General features: G+C 40.3%; 1 protein-coding gene across 2 annotated transcripts in view; it reads left to right on the top strand.

Moving 5' to 3' along the window:
• Positions 1-19,604, top strand: part of WAPL (WAPL cohesin release factor) — a 150,853-nt gene that overhangs the window by 100,611 nt on the left and 30,638 nt on the right. For both annotated transcript variants that reach the window (XM_084264467.1, XM_084264468.1), the window contains exon 4: positions 7,834-7,952. In XM_084264467.1, the coding sequence (XP_084120593.1) occupies positions 7,834-7,952 (119 nt within the window). The remainder of the gene's footprint in view (positions 1-7,833; positions 7,953-19,604) is intronic.

Genomic DNA, 19,604 nt, shown 5'->3' with positions numbered 1-19,604 from the left:
TGTTTCATAGCTGTCTTGAAGTGTGCTTTATACCACTTCATCTCTTGCCAGAGGTAGAGTTTTTCTTTTTGAACAGAAGAAACTTGCTTTTTTTTTATTTGGTGTGTTAAGGATACAGTACCTCTGCCTAGAAGGCAGGTAGCCTCCCACAGAAGCTCCACATCAATCCAGAATTATGGAGCCAAGAGCAGAAACTTAGCCAGCTCTTGGAGATGTGAATTTTTTTTCCCTCTTTGTACTTCTGAACGTGTTTGTAAACAGTTAGAATTCAAGAACGGTTCAATCTCATTCTGAGGATGTACGGTGGGAGGGAGAGGCTGTGGGGACCCTGAGGGTGTTAGTCGGGTGATTGCCTTTGGCTGTGCCTCAGTGTGCTGATATATTTCTACTGTTGCTTCCAGCTTTCAGCTATTTCCATCTTTGGAGAGATGCGTGTGTGTGTATGTATACAGGCACGTTGACACACACAGGTAGATACGAGTAAAAGGCAGAATCTGCTGAGCAAGGTCTGGTGTCTGAGTGACTTTGAAAAATCAGACTTGTTTGGTGGTTGATCGTGTCCCACATAATGACTTTGACCAAGGTCAAGGTGTGTTGGTGAAGAAGAGGAGGAACAACTTTGGTGAAAGGTTTCTTTTAGGTTTTTCTTATGCCAAAGAATTATGTGTGTTAAAATAAATATTGCAAAACACCGATGCTGTTTGAGGGAACTTTTTGGCCCACCATTTTTGAGCATGAAGCACGAGAAGTGCTTATCCATTCACTGAAGTTGTTACACTTCTAAGACTTTGGCAAGATGTATTTCATTGTGATGGGGCGGTGAAGGACTTGAATCTAGCCTTGCAAATGTTGGAGGAGAAGCTGGCTTTTTTCCTGCAAATGGCTTCTGCTAATACAATCCAGAAATAACCTGCTAGGTTTTCTTGTAAATTCTCAGAGGGCCTGATTGATATTGATGTTATATGAAAAGATTGTGTTTTCAAAATAAAAAAACAACTTGATTTGTTTCTATAAAATGTAATTATAATGAGACAGTTGCATTCCAGCCTCTCTGGAAAATGGATTTAACTTACAGGGCCGCTTATGAAAGACTCCATCTAAGTCCCGTTCACCAACAAGTCTTTATTTGTTCAGCCATTTATTCCAAGGCAAAAAAAATCCCTTATGTAGTTAATGCAGCTGAGATACTGACCCATCAAATAATCCTTTCAGCTGCTGTCCTCTGCAGTCTCAAAATATCTGTGGTTTGCATTCAGCAATACTTTCACCAGGGAGGCCATTGTACTCCCAGGATCACAGATTATTTCCTGAAATCCTTTCCTAAGAGATGCCTATGGTAGGTAGATGTAAAATGTGTTTTGTTAGGTAGTATGCTTTTGTTAGAAGTACGCTTTTCTGGTCAGAACTGCTTCTCTGTGCTTCTGCTGAGATGCCTTCCCTTTATTGGGCATCTCCTTTGCTCCTTTGATTACTGTTTTGTGCTACTGTAGAGAGGTGAGGCTGGATTAGTATTTTTTTTCTTCTGAATATTTGAAAGTGTGTGTTGCAGTTCTGTGTAGCTGGGCTGCCGAGATGGCTTTTGTAAGCAGCAGCTAGAGTTTTCTGCCAGCCTAAACTGTAAACAACGAGCAATTCAAGGCCAAAGTTGTGGCCCGAGAGATAGTCGAGCATCTCTGAGAATCACATATAGGAGAAAACAACCCGGAAGCAGCTGCATTTTGCCACTGGAGGAGGGACCGAGAAGATGTAATGAGCTGTGGAGACACCAAGGCTGGAGAAGGGCGGGGGAGGAGGTGCCCCAGGTGACGGAGAGAAAGATGCCCCTGCAGCCCGTGGAGAAAACCATGGAACAGGCCGAGACCCCACCTGTAGCCTGTGGAGGGGCTCCACACTGGATGGAGCAGGTGGAGACATAGAGAAGATGCTGTGACCCTACATTGGGTTAAGCCTCTGCCAGCACTTGCAGCCATGAGGAGAATCAGAGACACAGAGATGAGCATGAGAGAGTTTTGTGTCAGAGCAGATTTGCTGAGGGAGGCTGTTGACCCAGTGGAGGACTGGGACTGAGAGACATTGTGATAAAGAGATAAAGCCCTGGGGGAAAGGTTTCACATTGGAGAAGTTCATGGAGGACTGTCTCCCATGAGTGAGACCCCGCAGTGCAGCAGGGGGAGGGTGTGGAACGAATGCCCTCCTCTCCCCTTCCTCCCCCACCCCCCCCGACCCCTACCCTGCCCGAGAAGGAAGCCAACTTGCAAGGGACTGACCAAAGCCCCCATCTCCCAGTCCCTGCCCCCCTGTGCTGTGATCGGGGGGAAGAAGGGAGTGAAATCATGATGAGAGTGAAATCTGCTAAGAAGGGAGCTGGGGGGGAGGTTAGAGGTGTTTTAAGATCTGGAAAAGGAAAACAGCTCATGAAGAAGTAACTGAGAACCCCATTTTTTCCCAGTCCCTGCCCCCCTGTACTGTGAGCAGGGTGAAGAAGGGAGCAAAATTATGGCTAAAGGGAAGTCTGCTTAGAATGGAGGGGGGGGGGGGGGGAAGGTGCTACCAAGAACCCCATTTTCCCCAGCCCCTGCCCCCTGTACTGTGAACAGGGAGGAAGAAGGGAACAAAATCCTGACGAAAGTCTGCTAAGAAGGGAGTGGTGGGGGGGAAAGTGTTTCAAGAACTGGTCACACTCCCAACTCCGGTTTTCACTGTTCTTTGTAGTGTAATAAATCATGTAGTTTCTCTCTTCTTCACTCTGTGTTGAGTCTGTTTTGCCCACATCGTTGATAACAGAATGATCTCTCCCTGTCCTTATTTTGACTCCTGAACTTCTTAATATATGTTTTCTTCGCTGTCCAACTAAGAAGGGGAGTAATAGACTGACTTTGGGCATCTGGCCTCCAGCCAGGGCTAAACCACTACAGTGTGACATGAAGCTCTTTGCCAAGTTGCAGCACATTGTAGTGAAAGTTTGAACTAGGAAAGTTATGAAGACTGGGAGCCTGACTTTGCCCTAAAATGTATAGGTCCCCTTGGTATATTTCTTGCTGTCTTCTCTCAGACCTTGGAAAATTTTGAGCATCGTGATCAGTGAGAGCAGCCATATTAAGGACCTTAAGTAGAGTAATGCTGAGTCTGAGAATTTGTCAAGGACTTCTGGATTGAAGCCTGAAGTTGCGGTAAATTATGTTGGTGCTGTGAGTTATCTTCTTTACATACTGAAAAGAAGTGACTTCTGCATTCATGGAAAATGCCAGTTTTAAATCCAAGCCTCAGAGAAGGCTTTCAGAACAACTTGTGCAATAAAACTTTTTCCTGAAGTTATAAACAGTACTCAGCTAATGCTGCTTGAGTTCCATGTGAGCTGTTCTTATTTGTACTAATGAATAAATCCACAGATGAAAATCTAGCGTTGCTGTTCCAGGTTGATAGGTGGGATGCCAAATTGCCCATCTGAATTCCAGCCCTGGAAATTCCTAAGACTGTGATGTTCTGTGAATAAAGAATGTTACATGGCATAGTCATTTTTTCAAGAGATTTGATGCTTTCTGTTGCAGTTTTACAATTTTTTTTTGCCGTAACCATAATCTAGGCTTATTTTGATGAAACGTATTTTAGAATCTTAGTATAAAATAGCACGCAGAGATTTTAGAACTGAGCAGGAAAAGGACTATTCATTCCGGTTCTAGTAGTTCATAGTTAGGGGAAAGTAAGCCTAGTTATACATATTTAAATGTCTCTGCAGATGAAACTTAAGGAAGCACCAAAGACTAGATGGCCAATAGTGTTGGTGCTAGAAAAAATGTAAAGTAGATACATTAAATTTTAGTTAGGCTGTCTTTCACTGAAGCATCTTTTCTGTTAATTCACTTGTACAGTAGCCTTGCCTGATGAAATGTTGGAAAAAAACATTTAAAAGCCAAACAAGCTAAAATCCAAACCAAGAGATGCTCTGGCTTTAAAATGGTAGATGCTGCTTACAGACTCTTTTTAATGAAGGTCCCTGTCCTGGTTTCAGCAGAGGTAATTTTCTTCCTAGCTGTTGGTACGGTGGCTGTGGTTTGCGTTTGAGGATGGGAAGTGTTGATTGCATGCTGGTCTTTTGGTTCTTGTGGTGCAGCCAGGGATTTTCAGTTTCTCATGCAGCTCTGCCAGTGAGGTTGCTGGGAGGGGACACAGCTGTCCTGGAGTGGCCGAAGGGATATTCCATACCATGTGATGTCATGTTCTGTATGTAACTGGGGAGAGTTGGCTGGGGGTGCTGGGCCTCAGGAATTAGCTGCGTATTGGTCAGCAGGTGGTGAGCAATTGTGTTATACATCACTTGTTATTTATTGCTATCACTGTCTTTTCCAATCCCATTACACTGTTTTTATCTCTGCTGATGAGTTTTACCTTTCTTCCCCATCCTACTGGGGGGGGAATTTTAGCTGTCTGCTGGGTTAAACCACAACTTAGTAATTTTGAGCCTTGGGGTTTTGGTGAAGTTCTGAGTTGTACTTCAAGTTACTGCTTTTCTTTTTCCTTCTTTTTTTCTCCCTCCTGTTACAGTCTGGAGTTCCCTCATGTTAGCTGGTGTAGCAGGCTCATGAAGCTGAAGGCCCTTTCACTTGTGAACCTCCCAGCTGTAGCCTGCCAGACTGCGGGGGGCTAAAAGTGCTAATGAGACTTCACTAGGTCCTAAACAGTACCTGTATCATTTCACTTGTCAGAATACAGGATGAAGCTTTTTGTACCTGGAAAATAACTTAATTAATTTATTAATCAATGGGGAGTTGTATTGAAGGGAAATCTAACGGCAAAGAAGAGAAGAGTAAGGCTTAACTAAAAAAAAGTTAATCTTTGTTGTGAAGAGCAAACCTCTGTCTTTGGGATGGTGTTACACTTTTGGAAATAAATGATAATGCTTTCTTTCATCCTTTTTCTAAAGATCCTGCTGTGGCTGGCTGTCATTTAGTTAGTTACTAAAATATCTTAATACATTTAACTTCTGAGCCTATAGTCTCCCATGTGTTCAGCTGGGATGCCTAGGACTATGTTAATGCATATTTTGCCACATTTGACTAGTGAGCCAATGTTATTAAAATTAAAAAAAAAAAAAAGAAAATGCTAAAATGAAACTTTTCTATATCTCTCTCTAGATTGGCAGTTTCCCTGAAACTTGCTAAAGGAAAGGATGAAAATATGCCCTAACTTGCTTATTTTTATTTGGTTCAGCTCCTTTGCTATGTATCTTGTAAGCAATGTAGTAATCTTGATTTAAATTCAAGTAGCAGTTATCCAGTTACTGTAGTATCAGTATTACAGCTTAGCCCTCTTTTTTCGTACTTTATAAATCAGTTGTGATATACAACTAACCCTTGTCCATGCATTAATTTTCTTTTGGTGGTCAAGGTGAGATTTTTGGATAATAAAGTAACTTTTGTGTGTCATCATATAACACTTAGTTAATTTCTGGTGAGCAAAATTGCTCTGGGATTTTTTTGTTGTTGTTGTTGTTACTGGTTTTTTTTCTTCCTTTGCACCTCCTCCAAATTGAATCATCTTAATTGGGTAAGTGTTTTTAGCTAGTTAAGAGTACATCAAAGCCCTCAAAGGCAGACTCCTCTTTGGACTTCAAAAACTTCTGTAGAATCACCCTCAGGCACTGAAACAAAACTGGGTTGTTTTTCCCCAGGACACTCACTGTGGTGTTGCCTTATAGTTGGTGTTCAAACATCTTCCCGATTCTAGCTGAGACAGACAAATTAACGGAAAGATTATAAAGGTCTTGAAAATGATTGGGTAGAGGAGAAAAGGACTTGGATGCTCCCGTACTGAGGACAAAGTCAATATGCTCATTTTTTCTGTGGGGTAGAGGGGAAACCATCCAGGAGATCACCAGTGGAAAACAAGCTTCATGAGTATCACTGTTTACCAAAGTACTCCTGTCTTTCCCTGGCTCAGTTAATGGTAAGAAATTACTTCCCTCCCCCACACTACTTAGTTTTGATTTGACAATCTGGTGAGATCTCTAGCGGAGTGCTTGTCAGGTACCTAGAAGGCCTCAAAGAGCACTGCTTGAAGAAAAACATTCCAGATAATCTTGCAACACTCATCATAAAAGGGTCTGATATGCTAGCCACATCAAAAAATGAAAAACTATCCTATCTTTAGTAGGAGTTGGAACATTTTTATCAGGAAGTTTCTTGAAATTTAAAATCACCTAATTTAAATGGGGTAGTTCAAGGTTGTAGGAGTAGAACTCAAAGCAATGTAGACGTTAAAATTGTGGCTGGTACAGAGCACTGTTAATCTTTCTTAACCACAACACCAGCTTTAAGCCCTAGTGCAAGGCACAGACCTTGCATTTCTAGAGTGACTTGCATATTTGTAACTACTGCAGTCATGTAAGTTACTTCTTGCTTTTAATCTACGATAGGAGGGTCCAGTTCTGTTGGTTTGGCTTGCTTTGGGAATTGCATTCAGCAGTATCTCAGGATTTGTAGGGATACATATCAAAGCAATTCAGTTTGACTCCTTTCATTGGTAAGTTCCAGCAAAGGACTAAGTTGATTATTTTATATAAACTTGGAAGTAGTTTTGCTTTATTTAAGTCAGTGAGAATTGGTCTGTAATATTTTCTCTGTTAGACTAATTTTTTTCAAACTTCTGAAGTTGTCTGTTTTCAGCATGGTGGTTCATGTCGTGTTCTCATGCTCTTGTGCTGACATTGTACAAGTAAACTGAAAGCCAGTGGGCTGGGATGTGTGAGGCTGGTTCCCATAGGTGCCTTCAGTGGCTGTCCTGCCTGTGCCAGTGCTGCTTAGCCCATGGAAATGTACTGCAAATTCAGAAACTGTTGAGCCTTATTTTAAGAATATCCCCCAGACTATTTAAGCATCGCGTTGCTGCGAGTGCCATTAGAACATGACTTGCCTGATTTACTTTTGATTGCTTCCTTACCTAGGTGCTTGGCTGGTCCTGCTCACTGGATGTGGGTGTGCTCGGGATTGGAGTAACTGATCCAACCTGCTTATATTGTTGCTGTGCATTTTTCTAATAGTGACAGCTTCTCTGGAATAGATCAGTTTTCTAAACTCTTACCAAATGAAACAATGTTTCTCTGTGCCTGTCACTTTATCCTGCTCCTCTCTTTATCCTGTCTTAAAATTTATGGTAACTTCTGGTTTGTGCCAGTAAGCTGGTCTCCAAGGAATAATACTTTAAATACAACAAGTTGGGGGTGGGCTGGGAGGGAAGGACAAATATTTAATTAGATCAGTGAATTGAAGATTTTTCTAAACCTGAGTACTAGAACTACTGGTAAGGCAAGTTCCTCCTTTCTGAGCTGATGACCATATTTTTTTTAATACTGTTTATAGCAGAATGAGCAAAGACAAACAGGCTGCCTCCATGAGAAGTGAAGGAGGATCAATTCTTCAGGCCTGTAATTGTAGTGGGAAGCATTCTTCTAAATCTCTTTAAATTAAGATGTATACTTTTGAACGACCCTGTCTACTGTTTAATTCACCTGCTGGGGTTGTAACTGTAAGCTATAAGTAAGCACATGTAATCTGGGATTGACATGAGTATAAAATGGAAAGTAATGACTTGAAGTTTACACAGAGGGCAAGAAGTACTATAATAATGGCAACTGTGTATCCTGTAACATAGCTTTTGTCATGACAGTCCAGTCAGTAAACCTGAGCTCCTGTAGAACTGTGTTTGGCTTTTAGATAAAGATTGTGTATTATGTAATTTCAGAAGCTATACATGTTGAAATGTCAGATGCAAGAAGTGCGCTAGCAGTTCAAACAGCTTTCAGTGTGGTTGTTTAATGTCTATATTTACCTTTTACAGAACTTCTGGAGTTTTCAGAGGATGCCTCTGGTGTGCCTGAAGGCAATAAGAAATCCACAAATAAACAAGGTGATAAATCCAAGGAAAACACCAGGAAGATTTTTAGTGGGCCAAAGCGGGTAAGTAATAATACTGAGATCAAGACAAAGTTCTTACTTCGATTTACTTCAGTATTGATGTTTCTTCCTATATATGAATCAGGGCATTTGTCCCAATTTTTATCTGCACTTGAGGTAACGTATTGGCTGTGAAGATTTTTATCTGGAAAAGTAAAACCTTCAAGTGCAAAATTTTTGTATCAAATACTGGGAATTTCCCTTGTCAGCTGCAAGTCTGGGGTTGCACAATAGTAATGTATGACCTAAGTGCATTCCCTTCTAGATAACTGTTAAAGCTAAATGCCATTAAATGCTGTATGGGTTGGGGTTTTTTTTCCTTCCTTTTTCACTCTCATAAGAAATAGATATCATATTATAGGTTTGAACTTTTTATGAGGACAAGTGCATTTAAAGCATATGGAAGAGTGACGTTTTCTTTTAGTTAAAAAAAAAGAAAAGGAAGCTCAGATCCCACCCGCTGTATATCCCAACTCTAGTGTTCGGTGTGAATTTGCCCTTTCATACTGTGAAGGCTAGGTGTGCTTTATCCTACCTGTTCAGGTCACTCAGTATTTTGAGGCTTTAAAAAATGTACAGACGGCAAAAATTGTGTTTAGCTATTAGGTGGAAGCTTGCAATAGTGGGATCCACATATTCTCCATTAGGTGCAGTTTTTATGGTTTGATAGCCCAGGAGACTAATTTCTAATGCCTACGGCCTTTTCATATGCTTTTTGCATAACACATTCCCATTGCCCCCTGAGAAAAGAAGCTGTCTCACCATTGTTGCAATCCAGAACTGGGGTAATGAGAGGGAAATGCACTTGTATTTTCTTCCCTTGAAGTTCCCCAAGTTTTGCATGACCAAGTGGTTGCATGTTAAAATGGAAACTTTTATGTGTTCAGAATGTGTTCAGGGCTCTCAAACAGCTCTATAGATCTTTAAAAATTATTTTCATTTCCTAAACAATTCTAATCATTAAATCCCACTAAGTTCTTATCTTTGTAGCCCGTTCCTTGTTTTATACAATAGTTTCACTTTAATTTTAAAGGCTTTTTTGGTTCTGGAAGGAGTGAGGTTTATTATTTTCCCAGCTGTCCTGATACATAATAACTTTACTTTTAAAAATGTGGAGTTGTGGATAGAGGAAGGACAAATGAGTTTTTCTTTCTCAAAATATTCAAGGGAATAGTCATTTAGAGTGACACATGGCTGATAAGCATATTAAGTTGTAATGCCCTTTTGAAAAGAAGTACTGCTTCTTCTTCTTCTTGTTGCTTTGTGAATTTTGCACAGAATTGGGACCCCTCAGCTGTGAACTCTTGCTGCCAATGTTTGAAGTCAGGCCATCAGAAATTGAGGAGGGTCTTTTCAGAACCAGAGTAATATTTCTTGAGGATAAGAGTTCATTGACTTCTGCTGATTAAATAATAATTTAATTTTTTAAAATCAGCTTCCTGACAGTGAGCATGAGGCTGAGAAACAAAAGTACAGAAAATATAAATTCAACTATACCCCTTTTCCTGTATTGTTTAGCAGCCAAACACAGTTGTGGATATTCTGGTAAATATGGAATTTTTTTTTTAATGTGTAAATATTTCTATGCTCCAAATATTGCTATATAATAGCATTCTATGTGTTAAATTTTTGTACCCTAAATACTTGAGGGTTTATATGAAAACTATTTTAAATAATTTTACATGGATGTATCATGAAATTATGTAGGGGAAAAACTTTACAGCAATACCATAGTGTATGAGGGAAAATGTTTTCAATGCTATATAATTCTCGGTTGGGAATAAACTTAATTCCAGTGGAAAGGTGAGAATTAAGGAGCTTTTTTGACTCTGTGGTGATATAATGGATGTAGAAGTAAAAATTGCTGTAATTGTGATTCTGATTTCAAACTTCAATGTAATCATAAGGCTATTACATGGAGCTGCTAAAAAAGCTTGTAAAGCTTGTTCTGGTGGTAATTAGAGATGCCATAATTATCTTCCTAAATTATAGATATAAACTCATACTCCTAGTTGCATCTTAAGGGAATTTTCATTGTGGGAATGAAAGAGACTAACTAAAAGTGTTATCTGACCATAAGTACATGATCCTAAAAAAAAAAACCAATCTGGCCTTTCTTGCATTCTCTCATTACCTTTTTTTTTTTTCCTTTTAAAGCTATCAGTTAGAGTATTAAATATTTTCTGCTAGACGGTGATGTTAGAAGTATGGCAGTTTGCATCACACTGAGCTGGAAGGTACACAGTCCTGTTCCTCAGGAAGCAACAGGTGGTATTGTTGAACTTTAGTAGGTCCAGAAAGCTTAAGTATTTTTTCCAGCTCATCGTCAGCAGGACCCCTGCCCATGTTGGTACTTTTGAAGCCTGACCCTTGTGCTCTTATGGTAAAGATCCATCCTTGAAACTTTGAGCATATAAAAGATGACAGATGTTATTGACTTAGTGGATAATAACAGTGTTTATGGACACTGTGTTTAGTGCCGGAGCCTGACTGACATCACTGGCTGCTCACACATTCCATAATGAGCATAGAAGTTGCAGTAGTGTGTACGTCACAGTAGATATGCACAATCTCAACCAGCTTTCTGCTTTTAAGCGAATTAAATGTCTTTGTCCTGAGCCTGAGTTACAAGGGGAATATTATGTTCCGTGGCAACATAATTATGCACTTACAGTACATAAATATTGGCATTACTTGACTTGCAAATTATGGGCGTGAAGCATACATGAGTAACATCTGCAAAAGTTTGTTTGCAGCTGCTTACAATTTTAATTCAACTAGTTCAGTAACTCATGCTCTAGCATGTAAGTTTGGGAACTCTGTGGGGCTGTAATATGACCATCTGCTTGTTCCCTTGAGCTTAGCTCTTTTAAAGAGCAAACTTAATTTTCAATTATCAGGCAAAAAAAACCCTGTAAGATATAGAAGAACCTTTTTTGTTGCTATGGTCTACATCTATTCAGGCTAAAGGCTTGAAAACAGGGACCATAACAATTCTTTTCTGAGATTGCTTGTGGCTCCTCCTCTTGCCACAGATTTGGGCTAGAGTCAGCGAATGAGAAGAGTGAGGTTTTTGTAGGAATATTCTGGAACAGTTCCCAGTGGTCTTCCAGTTCCCATGTGAACTGTGGATGCTCTAAATAGGACCTGGGGGAGGGGGAAGGAGACCAGGGGGAAAATTGACCAAAAGAAAACACAAACCAAAACCCCCCAAAACTTCAGAAATTTAAGATAAAGTTTGGGGGTAGACTATCTCTTTCTTTAAATTTATCAGTCCTAGAAGTTGATGACTGTGCCTGGCATTTTGTGCCAGAGCTATACTGTCAGTTCAGTGTTTCTGTTGTCCAGGCTGTCATTAAGGATAACCACATTCCCTAAACTACCACCTTTTCTGGGGTGGTTTTCTACTCTTACACTTGAAACGTATGATTGTGACCTACAACTATGTGCTGATCATAGTTCTGCCTGTGCCCACCCTAGACAAGGTGAATACGATTGCCTTTGAATGTTCCCAGGTAAGAATGTAAATAGAGCTGCAAATCGTAATTAAAAGCTATGACAACCTTCTGCTAGTGCTCTTCGATGCTGCTAAGGCATATGGGAAAACTTAGCGTCACATGAGTGGGACAAAAGAGGTGGAATGAAAAAGCACTGGCTCTTTCAAGTAACCATACCCAATGACAGCGTGCATGTTGAGTTTTTTCAAGGTATCATGAAATTTCAAGGTATTAGTTGAGTGCTGTGTCAGGATTATGTTTTTCTGTGCCTTAGAGTAGGTGAACTTCAGAAACAAGTCTTTTGGGATTTTTGTTAGATGTTGAAAGTTTTTGCAATAAATGTATTTCAGAAAGCTTCTGTGCTAGTATTGACAAAATGCAGTTTGGCACCTGTAAAGGGCTGACCTTTTCTTGAGGGGATAAACATACACTTCTTATGATTAGTAACATGAGGAAGAAAGTACTTGTATGTTCAGTCTACACTGGTGATTCAAGGACTGTAGTTCCAAATGAAAACTAACTTGAGTGCAAGTTCATTGCTTAATGACTCCTGACTTCAGTTAAAATGTATTTCCCTTATCTACTCAGTTCTGCAATGGGAGTTGAATTTAAACTAGATTAAATACGATTTTCTGGTTGTCTTATCTTGCTATGTCTGGAGAAATTTCTCTAGACTGTCTTGTTGAGGTCTTAGTTCTAGAAAACCTGTCTGTTTTGTGACTATATATGTTTTCCCAAGTGTACACATTACAGCAGTGTGCTTTTTTGTTTGGGTTTTTATTTCATTCTTGTGCACACATTCATTTGTACAGGAAAAGATACAGAAAAACCTCTTTGCAACTGACTTAATTATCATTGTTTCCTTTGGGCTACTCAAGTACCAGACCACAGAGTGCTCCATGCAAAGCTGTTTCCTTGTTTTGAACAGTGGCATTGCCGCTGTTCACTAGCGTGGAGTGCATTTGTCAGGAAAAGCTAGTATCTTGTATTATGCATTAAAAACCAGCAACAACAACAAAACCCCAAACCTGACAAAACCCAACCTACTTTGCTCTGATTTTGTTCCACCCGCTTGGTCCTCTTCCCTTGCTCCATCAGTTTCCTGATGTTATGTATTGAACTCAGCTGAGGCACCTGTCTTTATTTAAAAAACACTACAAAAAAAGACACTAAAAGGAAATATTTAACATAAACCTAAGTCCAGTTCCCTGGGAGACTGTAAACACTTGTATCCACTCAGTTGAGGGAACCAAAGAAGAGAGATTAAGTCATCTTAACCTGGTTAAGTCAACATTGCAACTGAGAAATGCTCACTAAACACAGCCAGCGTTAGCAGGATTACATGCATTACTTTGATCAAGTGACATTAATAGAGTTAGTCATGACAGTAGTGTTGACTACATGAATGAAATCATTGCTGAATTCAGACATGGCTTAGCCAACAGACTGCTTCTGAACTCTCTATCCAAGATAAAAACTTGATCCAGCCATAACCCTGTAACTATTAATTGTTTTTCATGTTTTATTCATGTTCTACTAATAACTACCCTGTTTTATGCCCAACAAGGTAGACACATGTGTCCAAAATTTCAAAATGGGTTTTGAACACATCATTGAAAGGACATGTAAAATCACTACTGTGGGAAGAGCACTAATTTCTGTGGGAAGAGAATGTCTGTGTGAAGAGCACTAATTTCCAGTTATCAAGTGCTGAACCAGAGAGGTTTTTTTTTCTTCTGTGTGACTTCAGTTTGATCTGCAGCTAGTCTGTAGTTGGCTACTTAATTGCATCCCTGTCCTGCAGGCAGGTTTTTTTCCCAAGTACCTCATTTTCATTGAGTTGTCATATTCCTGTTATAAATTTTAGGCACTGTGAGAAATGGTCAATACTTGAAAATAAAGCTTATGTGCGAGCCTGTTGTTCCTAATAGGATTTGTTGTAATACAAGTTTAAGGGTATAACCTGGGAGATCTTTTACAGGGTGACGTGAGCTTTTTCCACTGGCACTTCATGCTGACTGGAAGGAAGCTATAAATATCACCTTGAAACAAATGTCGTCTCTGAGTTTACTTGAAGTGCAAGATGAAATACTTCTTTACCTGAGCTTTGAAAGTGTTTTGAAATGTAAGAAGTACAAACCCTTGCGGGGTTCTTGGTTTGACTGAGTAATCGTACGGCTAATATGACAATGACGTGTGCGTGGGAGGGGAGAGAAACTAGGCTGCGCTGTGATCTGTAGTTTTCCACTTAGCTTGTATTATACTTTACAGTAGATGTTTATCAAAGACATCCTGCAAGTAACATTTATTTTTGCTTGCCTGCAGATCTGCATTTCCCTAAATTATTTTTAAGATTTTATATTTACTTAACATTTTTTTTAGATTTAATGTATGCAAAGATTAATCTGTCTTAAATACACATTGTGAGGTGGTCTTGGTCAATTATTTTTCCATAGCTTAATTTAAGTAAAATCTTGGAAAAGGAGCAGTGGAAGTGCAATGCTAAAGCTTTGCTACATAACAGCTAGAGCATTTTCTGCAGTGATGGTAAACTGCTTATAGTACACACGTTCAGCTGTTACTTGCATCCTGAACCAGGATGTTAAAATCGCATTATTAGTAGGAGATGTTATTGGTTGACACTTGCTATTTTGACTCTGTGGTGGAGTCAAGCTGAATTTTGACAGTCAAATTTTTCTGTGAAATCTCTGGCTTCTATCAGTTCAGTGCTTAAGCCAGCAGTCTGTTTCATCAGCAGTTTGACGTGGTGGTCAGATGTGCCAACCTGTGACAGCATGTTGCTGCTTCTGCAGTATGTTCCTTCTATTTAATGGTTGGTGCTTCTGGCAGATGGTCTGCCTGGCCCTGAACTGAAGTGGTTTTGGTGGGATTTTTGTCCAAAAACTGCCGGAATGATGCGCAAGAGCCAAGCTTTTCTAAATGCTGACCAATTGCAAACAGCCTGTGTATTTTAAGCAACTTGTATATTGCTGGAATAAACACGAATTTTTACAAAAGATAAAAGGTAAGAATAAATGTGTTTCTTAAATAATTAATTTGTTGAAAACCTTTGCAAACCCAGATTTTTGGTAAGCAAGTTTCCTGAATGCTGGCATCCTAAGACTTAGCATTTAGGAAAATAATTTTTTCTTCTGTTATTAATGTAAATGGACCAAACCCAGTTCTTCATTTTTAAGTTGGTAAACAGGATGCTATTCAGGACTGGAAGGTTTTTAGATTAGTCGCCTAATACGAGGAGTAAAGTGGCCACTGTAATCTTACTGAATTGAGTTGGGGTATAAGAATGTGAAGCCATCTCAGAGTTGAAAGGAAATGCCAGGAGTTTAACTTCAGGATAATTGATTGATGCTGATGAAAATTATTTTCTTCCCCTCCTTCATATTAAACCACTGTGAAGAGGATTGTTATCTGGTAGATGCCAGGATCAGACCCTTTCACCTGGCAAAACTGCTTCCTCCTCTGTCCTCCATATACAACTGTTAGGTAGAACTGTGGTAGCAACGTTATTGGAAGCATGTTTCTTCTCCTGTGCAGTGCCAAGAAAGGTGTTAGCAGTTGAGACACAGCTTTGTTCGCATCCCTGTCTTTCTCAGAAATACAAAACAGAGGTAATAGGCTAAGTCCTGTCAAGGCAAGAGGAACAAATGAAAAATGTGTGGAAATCTCTCTCCCCTTCTATGCATGTATACTTTTCAGGAAGGAGAGAAATTGAGTTGAATGGAAATGGTTTAATGTCCCAGTGGAAACTTCATGTTTTATACTTTCAGCTCCTACTGGTATTAACTCTAAGGCAAGAAGTAAAGATACATTTAAATATAGTTGAAAACAGATTCTCTCTTGAATCTTGGCATTCCCCCACCTCCATCAGTTGTGTAGTTCTGAGTAATTAGTGTTTCAGTGATAAGGCGATGTAGGATAGCTGTGTTGGATAAATGTTAGATTGCACAGGGCCTCAGTCCTGTAGAAAGCTCTAAAACAGGAAAAATGCTCAAAATTAAAATACACCAGTTTCATTTGCAAGTGGGACCTTCATGCATGGGAGCTGTGAATAAGTAAAATTGTATTCACAGCTCCCATGCAGTGTATGAGCGTGGTTGGTTTACTCAGCTCTGTGACTTGTTGTACATTAGGTAATGGTGTGATGCAGCACAAACAGATCTGGAGAGTGGAACAGTTGGTTTGGAGGGCTCAGTGACCTCATTACACACATGTAGGAGTTTTTACTTTGAATTAGCTTTATTCTGACCTGCTTGAGAGAATGCCCCCAGCAGCTGCTAGTGTGGTAGGGGCTCTCTGGAAGAGCATCTTCAAGTTTGATTTGATCAGAAAGGAATCGGGTGAGCATACTCAGTGATACAAGCCACTGTGTTATAACTGAGAACATCTGAGAAATTTGTTTGAATAATGTTTTACTAGTCCAAATGGAAATGCTTATGTGGGTGTAGATGGGCATGCATGTGCTCCCCAGCCTTGTGACCTCTGGAATTTCATTGCTGTTGCAGTTTTGCATGGCTGTCCTGTTAGGAGATTGATACACTTTGAGTAGATTAGGATTAATGGGGGCGGAGGGGGGAGGAGAAGGAAGGGAGAGGGGCGCAGTGCAGAGGTGTAGGGGCATGTGTGTGCCTCTACCTGTATGTAGCAACAAAGAGAGCAGGAATTTTGTTTTACATTTTTTTATAATGATGTGTGTGTGCCAGTGCAGTGACTTGCAGGCAGATGCAGGTTTTTCTCCTTTGAAGTGGTATGTTTCCAGTATTGTGGTAATGTGTCAAAACTACTGTACCCTATCCCTTTTAATGAGACTTAACATAGGTTTCAGGCCAAATTAGTAACCATAACCATATGGCCTCTGCTTCTGAGCGGACCAGTTCTGAGGGGGCTCAGTGTAAGAAGCATACAGGACACCATTAGCTCTTTCTGATAAAGAATGAATCTCACGCTTATCAACCTGTCCCGTCTCTTCAAGTTACAGTTTTGTGTTTCACTTGGATGTTTGACCCATCATCTTGTTCTGCCCTGTAGACCACCTTTGAGCTTTGAGGAATAAAAACACATGTTGCAGTTACTCAAAGTCTGGTGCAAGAAATGCTTCAGTGATGTTTTTTTCCCTGCTGATCATTGTGTTGTCTGCTGCTGGTACTCTTCAACCTTGTCTGAGTAACAAGATGTAGATGTCTAGCTATGTGCATGCATAGTGGTTTTTGTGCACTGCATTGAATGGGATAGCAGCTCATGACTATGTCCATGGCACCCAGAGGTAGTGTGTTGCCACTAAACTGCTACAGTGATCCAAATAATGGAGATTTGGTTCACATTTTGAACACTAAATAAATGGTTTTGTACTGTTTTGCTTCTGGTTTTTAATTGCTGTTGGAAATGGCTATCTTATCTGGAGTCCAAAGTAACATTTTTGTTATATACACATGGCTTAGCCAGTGCTGCTGAATTGATATTCTGCCTTACTGCTTTGAAGCATAATTTATTTTCTTTGCTCTGTGAATGATGTTCATTCCTTTCCTTTTCAAAAGAAACAGTCAGTTATGAATAGTTCTGTGCTGCATAATATACTTGTTGTCTTTTTCCTGTTCAAAGTGAGACATTCAGGACAGTAGTACTCTTAGTCATTATCAATACTGAGTGGTAAATAATCATCATCATTTTGCTTTTTGGGGTAGGTTGGTTGTTCTATGTTTGGTTTTTGGTTTTTGCTTTTTTAAACTAGTGGTTTTCATAAGCATCTGGCATACAGTCTTACTGAATGTCCTTCGGATATAAATAATGCATATATCAGGATATCTCTTAAGAATGAGTTTGAGTTTTCTTTTGCCTTTGTCTTCTGCCTTAGAAAACATTCTTGCCTGCAAATAGGTGCTGTCTTTCTTGTTTTGCTAGTATTGTCAGCATGACTCATGTCCCTAGCTCTTAATTTGTGCTGTTCTTGTATCTGTGAATGGCAGGCAGTGCTGCATCAGTATGTGCATGGTGCCAGCTCTTGAAAATTTCAGCTTTGAGGCTTTCAGGGGTGGGAGGTTAAGCATTGACCCATTGTTGATGCCATTTGGAGATGATCTTACAAAACCACCAGCCCTGTGTATTTTGTAAAATCTCTGGCATTAGTTCTGCATCCCAGTTCACATCCCCCACCCCCAAGAACCACGTGCAGAGTCCCACAATATGATGTACTTTATAACCTCCCTGGAATATCTATCTGTGTATAAACAGCTGTCAGTTCTGTAAGTATGAAAAAAGGAAACTGTTCTACTATTCAGCAGAAGCTCTTAGAGCTGATTAATATTGCAGAACTTACTTGCCATAAGAACGCAGAATTCAGAGGGGTGATGTACTTCCACTTCCATCTATTCGAAGTTAATCTTGAGAGGAAAAAATCTTAAAAGTATTCATTATTTGAATAATTGCAAGGTTGCCTTTAAGAGAAGGTTTCTTAAATCACTGCTGCTTAACCATCAGCATTACTTCTGGAGGGAAGCTTGTGTCACAAGTTGCCTTAAACAAAACAAACCTCTGCTTTTTGATCAAGCCCTTCTGAAAAGTTTGTTCACTGGCATTCATTTGTTCTTTGATGCTTTTCCTGGCTTCAGTTCTCTCACACAGTAACACAAAGCTACACGGTACCTACTGCACCAATACTTACCAATCTGCTTCTTTGCAATTGTTTTGGAAATTCCTCTTTGTTTTGTGTGGCATGGGAAAATGTGAAGGCTTCTTTAAGCAGATTCTATTTGACATGACCATATCTGTGTTGAGCTGCAGAGAGAGGTTCCAAAGTCTCTGCATACTGTGTTCCAACTGATTGGAATGTATTTCTTTGGAAAGCAGCATTGCATTTTTGGAGGTGTGTGGTGGTGGAGCTGTGTGTGATCAGTGTGAGATGGGCTACTAGACCAAACAGCATAAGGGGTGCTGGGAAGCTCTACTGTGTAATGAAATATTGCTGAGAAGGGACGGTGTCACAGGTGAGATTTGCTTTGATATAAAACTGACCTTCCATAGGTATTTGAAGCTTTAAATAATTACCATTTTCAGTTACAGTTCAGGTTCTGTTACAAGCAAGCTGTTAAGTGAAGACATCCTCATTTCTCAGAACAGGCATTTATTGGTGACATTAGTTGACTTCTTACATAAAATGTGGCATTCTTCTATATTGCATTGGTGGTACCTCATCAAGCTGTAAAGTGCCTTGTCACAAAACACTTTGGGATGCCCTAACTCTTGATTTAGTAAGGGATAAAGGAAAAGCCCATTTTTTGACTGTTAAATAAAAAGGATGCCACCTCTGACATGAGCAGCCTCTGAGCCCTGAGTATTTAGAAGGAATTGCCTTTGTCAGTTTGCCCTGGTGAACTCTTTCTTATGCATCAGCTGTTCTTCTCCACTGAAGGAGCAGCACTAATGCTGTGTGGACCTTTTGATTGTGCTGGCACAGTTGTTTGTACACTTTGTTCTTATTCCATATCGAAGCACTGAACTTGATCTGTCATCTGTGCTTCCTTGCTGTGCGCGTGTGTATGCCACGGAGGTGCTGAATTTTGAAAGGCAAGGCTGCAGGCTCTCCTGCCGCACCGTCAGGAAGGGGTGGTCCCAAGCCCTGCCTCCCTCAGTGGAGTAGGCACAAATGCTGGCATGACTGCACCACCTGTGCCAAACGAGTCCTGTTACTGGTTCATCATGGAGCACAAGGAAAGGGTGGGCAGAGCCTCTATGAACTGGAGAAGCAACTGTGGTATGCTCTTGACCTTGAGCATTATAAACCTTTGAGTCCTGCAGCAGAGCTGGCCCTGGTACGTGCTCCCTGGTCTCTGCATTCAGCCATAGGAGTGGCCTGCATTGCATCTTCTTGCTGGTGTGCTGAGCCTGACACTGGGTGCAGAGACCTGAAAAGCTGCTGTGCAGCACTTAGATCCCAGGCAGAAAATGCAAGAATAGGAATTTTCTTGTATCCTTTAAGCAAGGATGGAAGGCCTTCTGAGGCTGCAACTAAGATTTGGGACTGTTAATAAAGAACATCCTATGTTCGTGGGACTTCTGACAGCGTGATGCAGTACACTGCTGTCAGAGTTGTACTAGTCAAGCTTCTTCACATGGTTAAGAAGAGTTACGCATCAGTTGAAACTGA

Source organism: Gallinula chloropus, assembly GCF_964237585.1.
Source record: "Gallinula chloropus genome assembly, chromosome: 5".
Classification (NCBI taxonomy): Eukaryota; Metazoa; Chordata; class Aves; order Gruiformes; family Rallidae; genus Gallinula; species Gallinula chloropus.
Note: the sequence above shows the minus strand (reverse complement) of the source record. Positions and strands in the feature narration are given on the sequence as shown.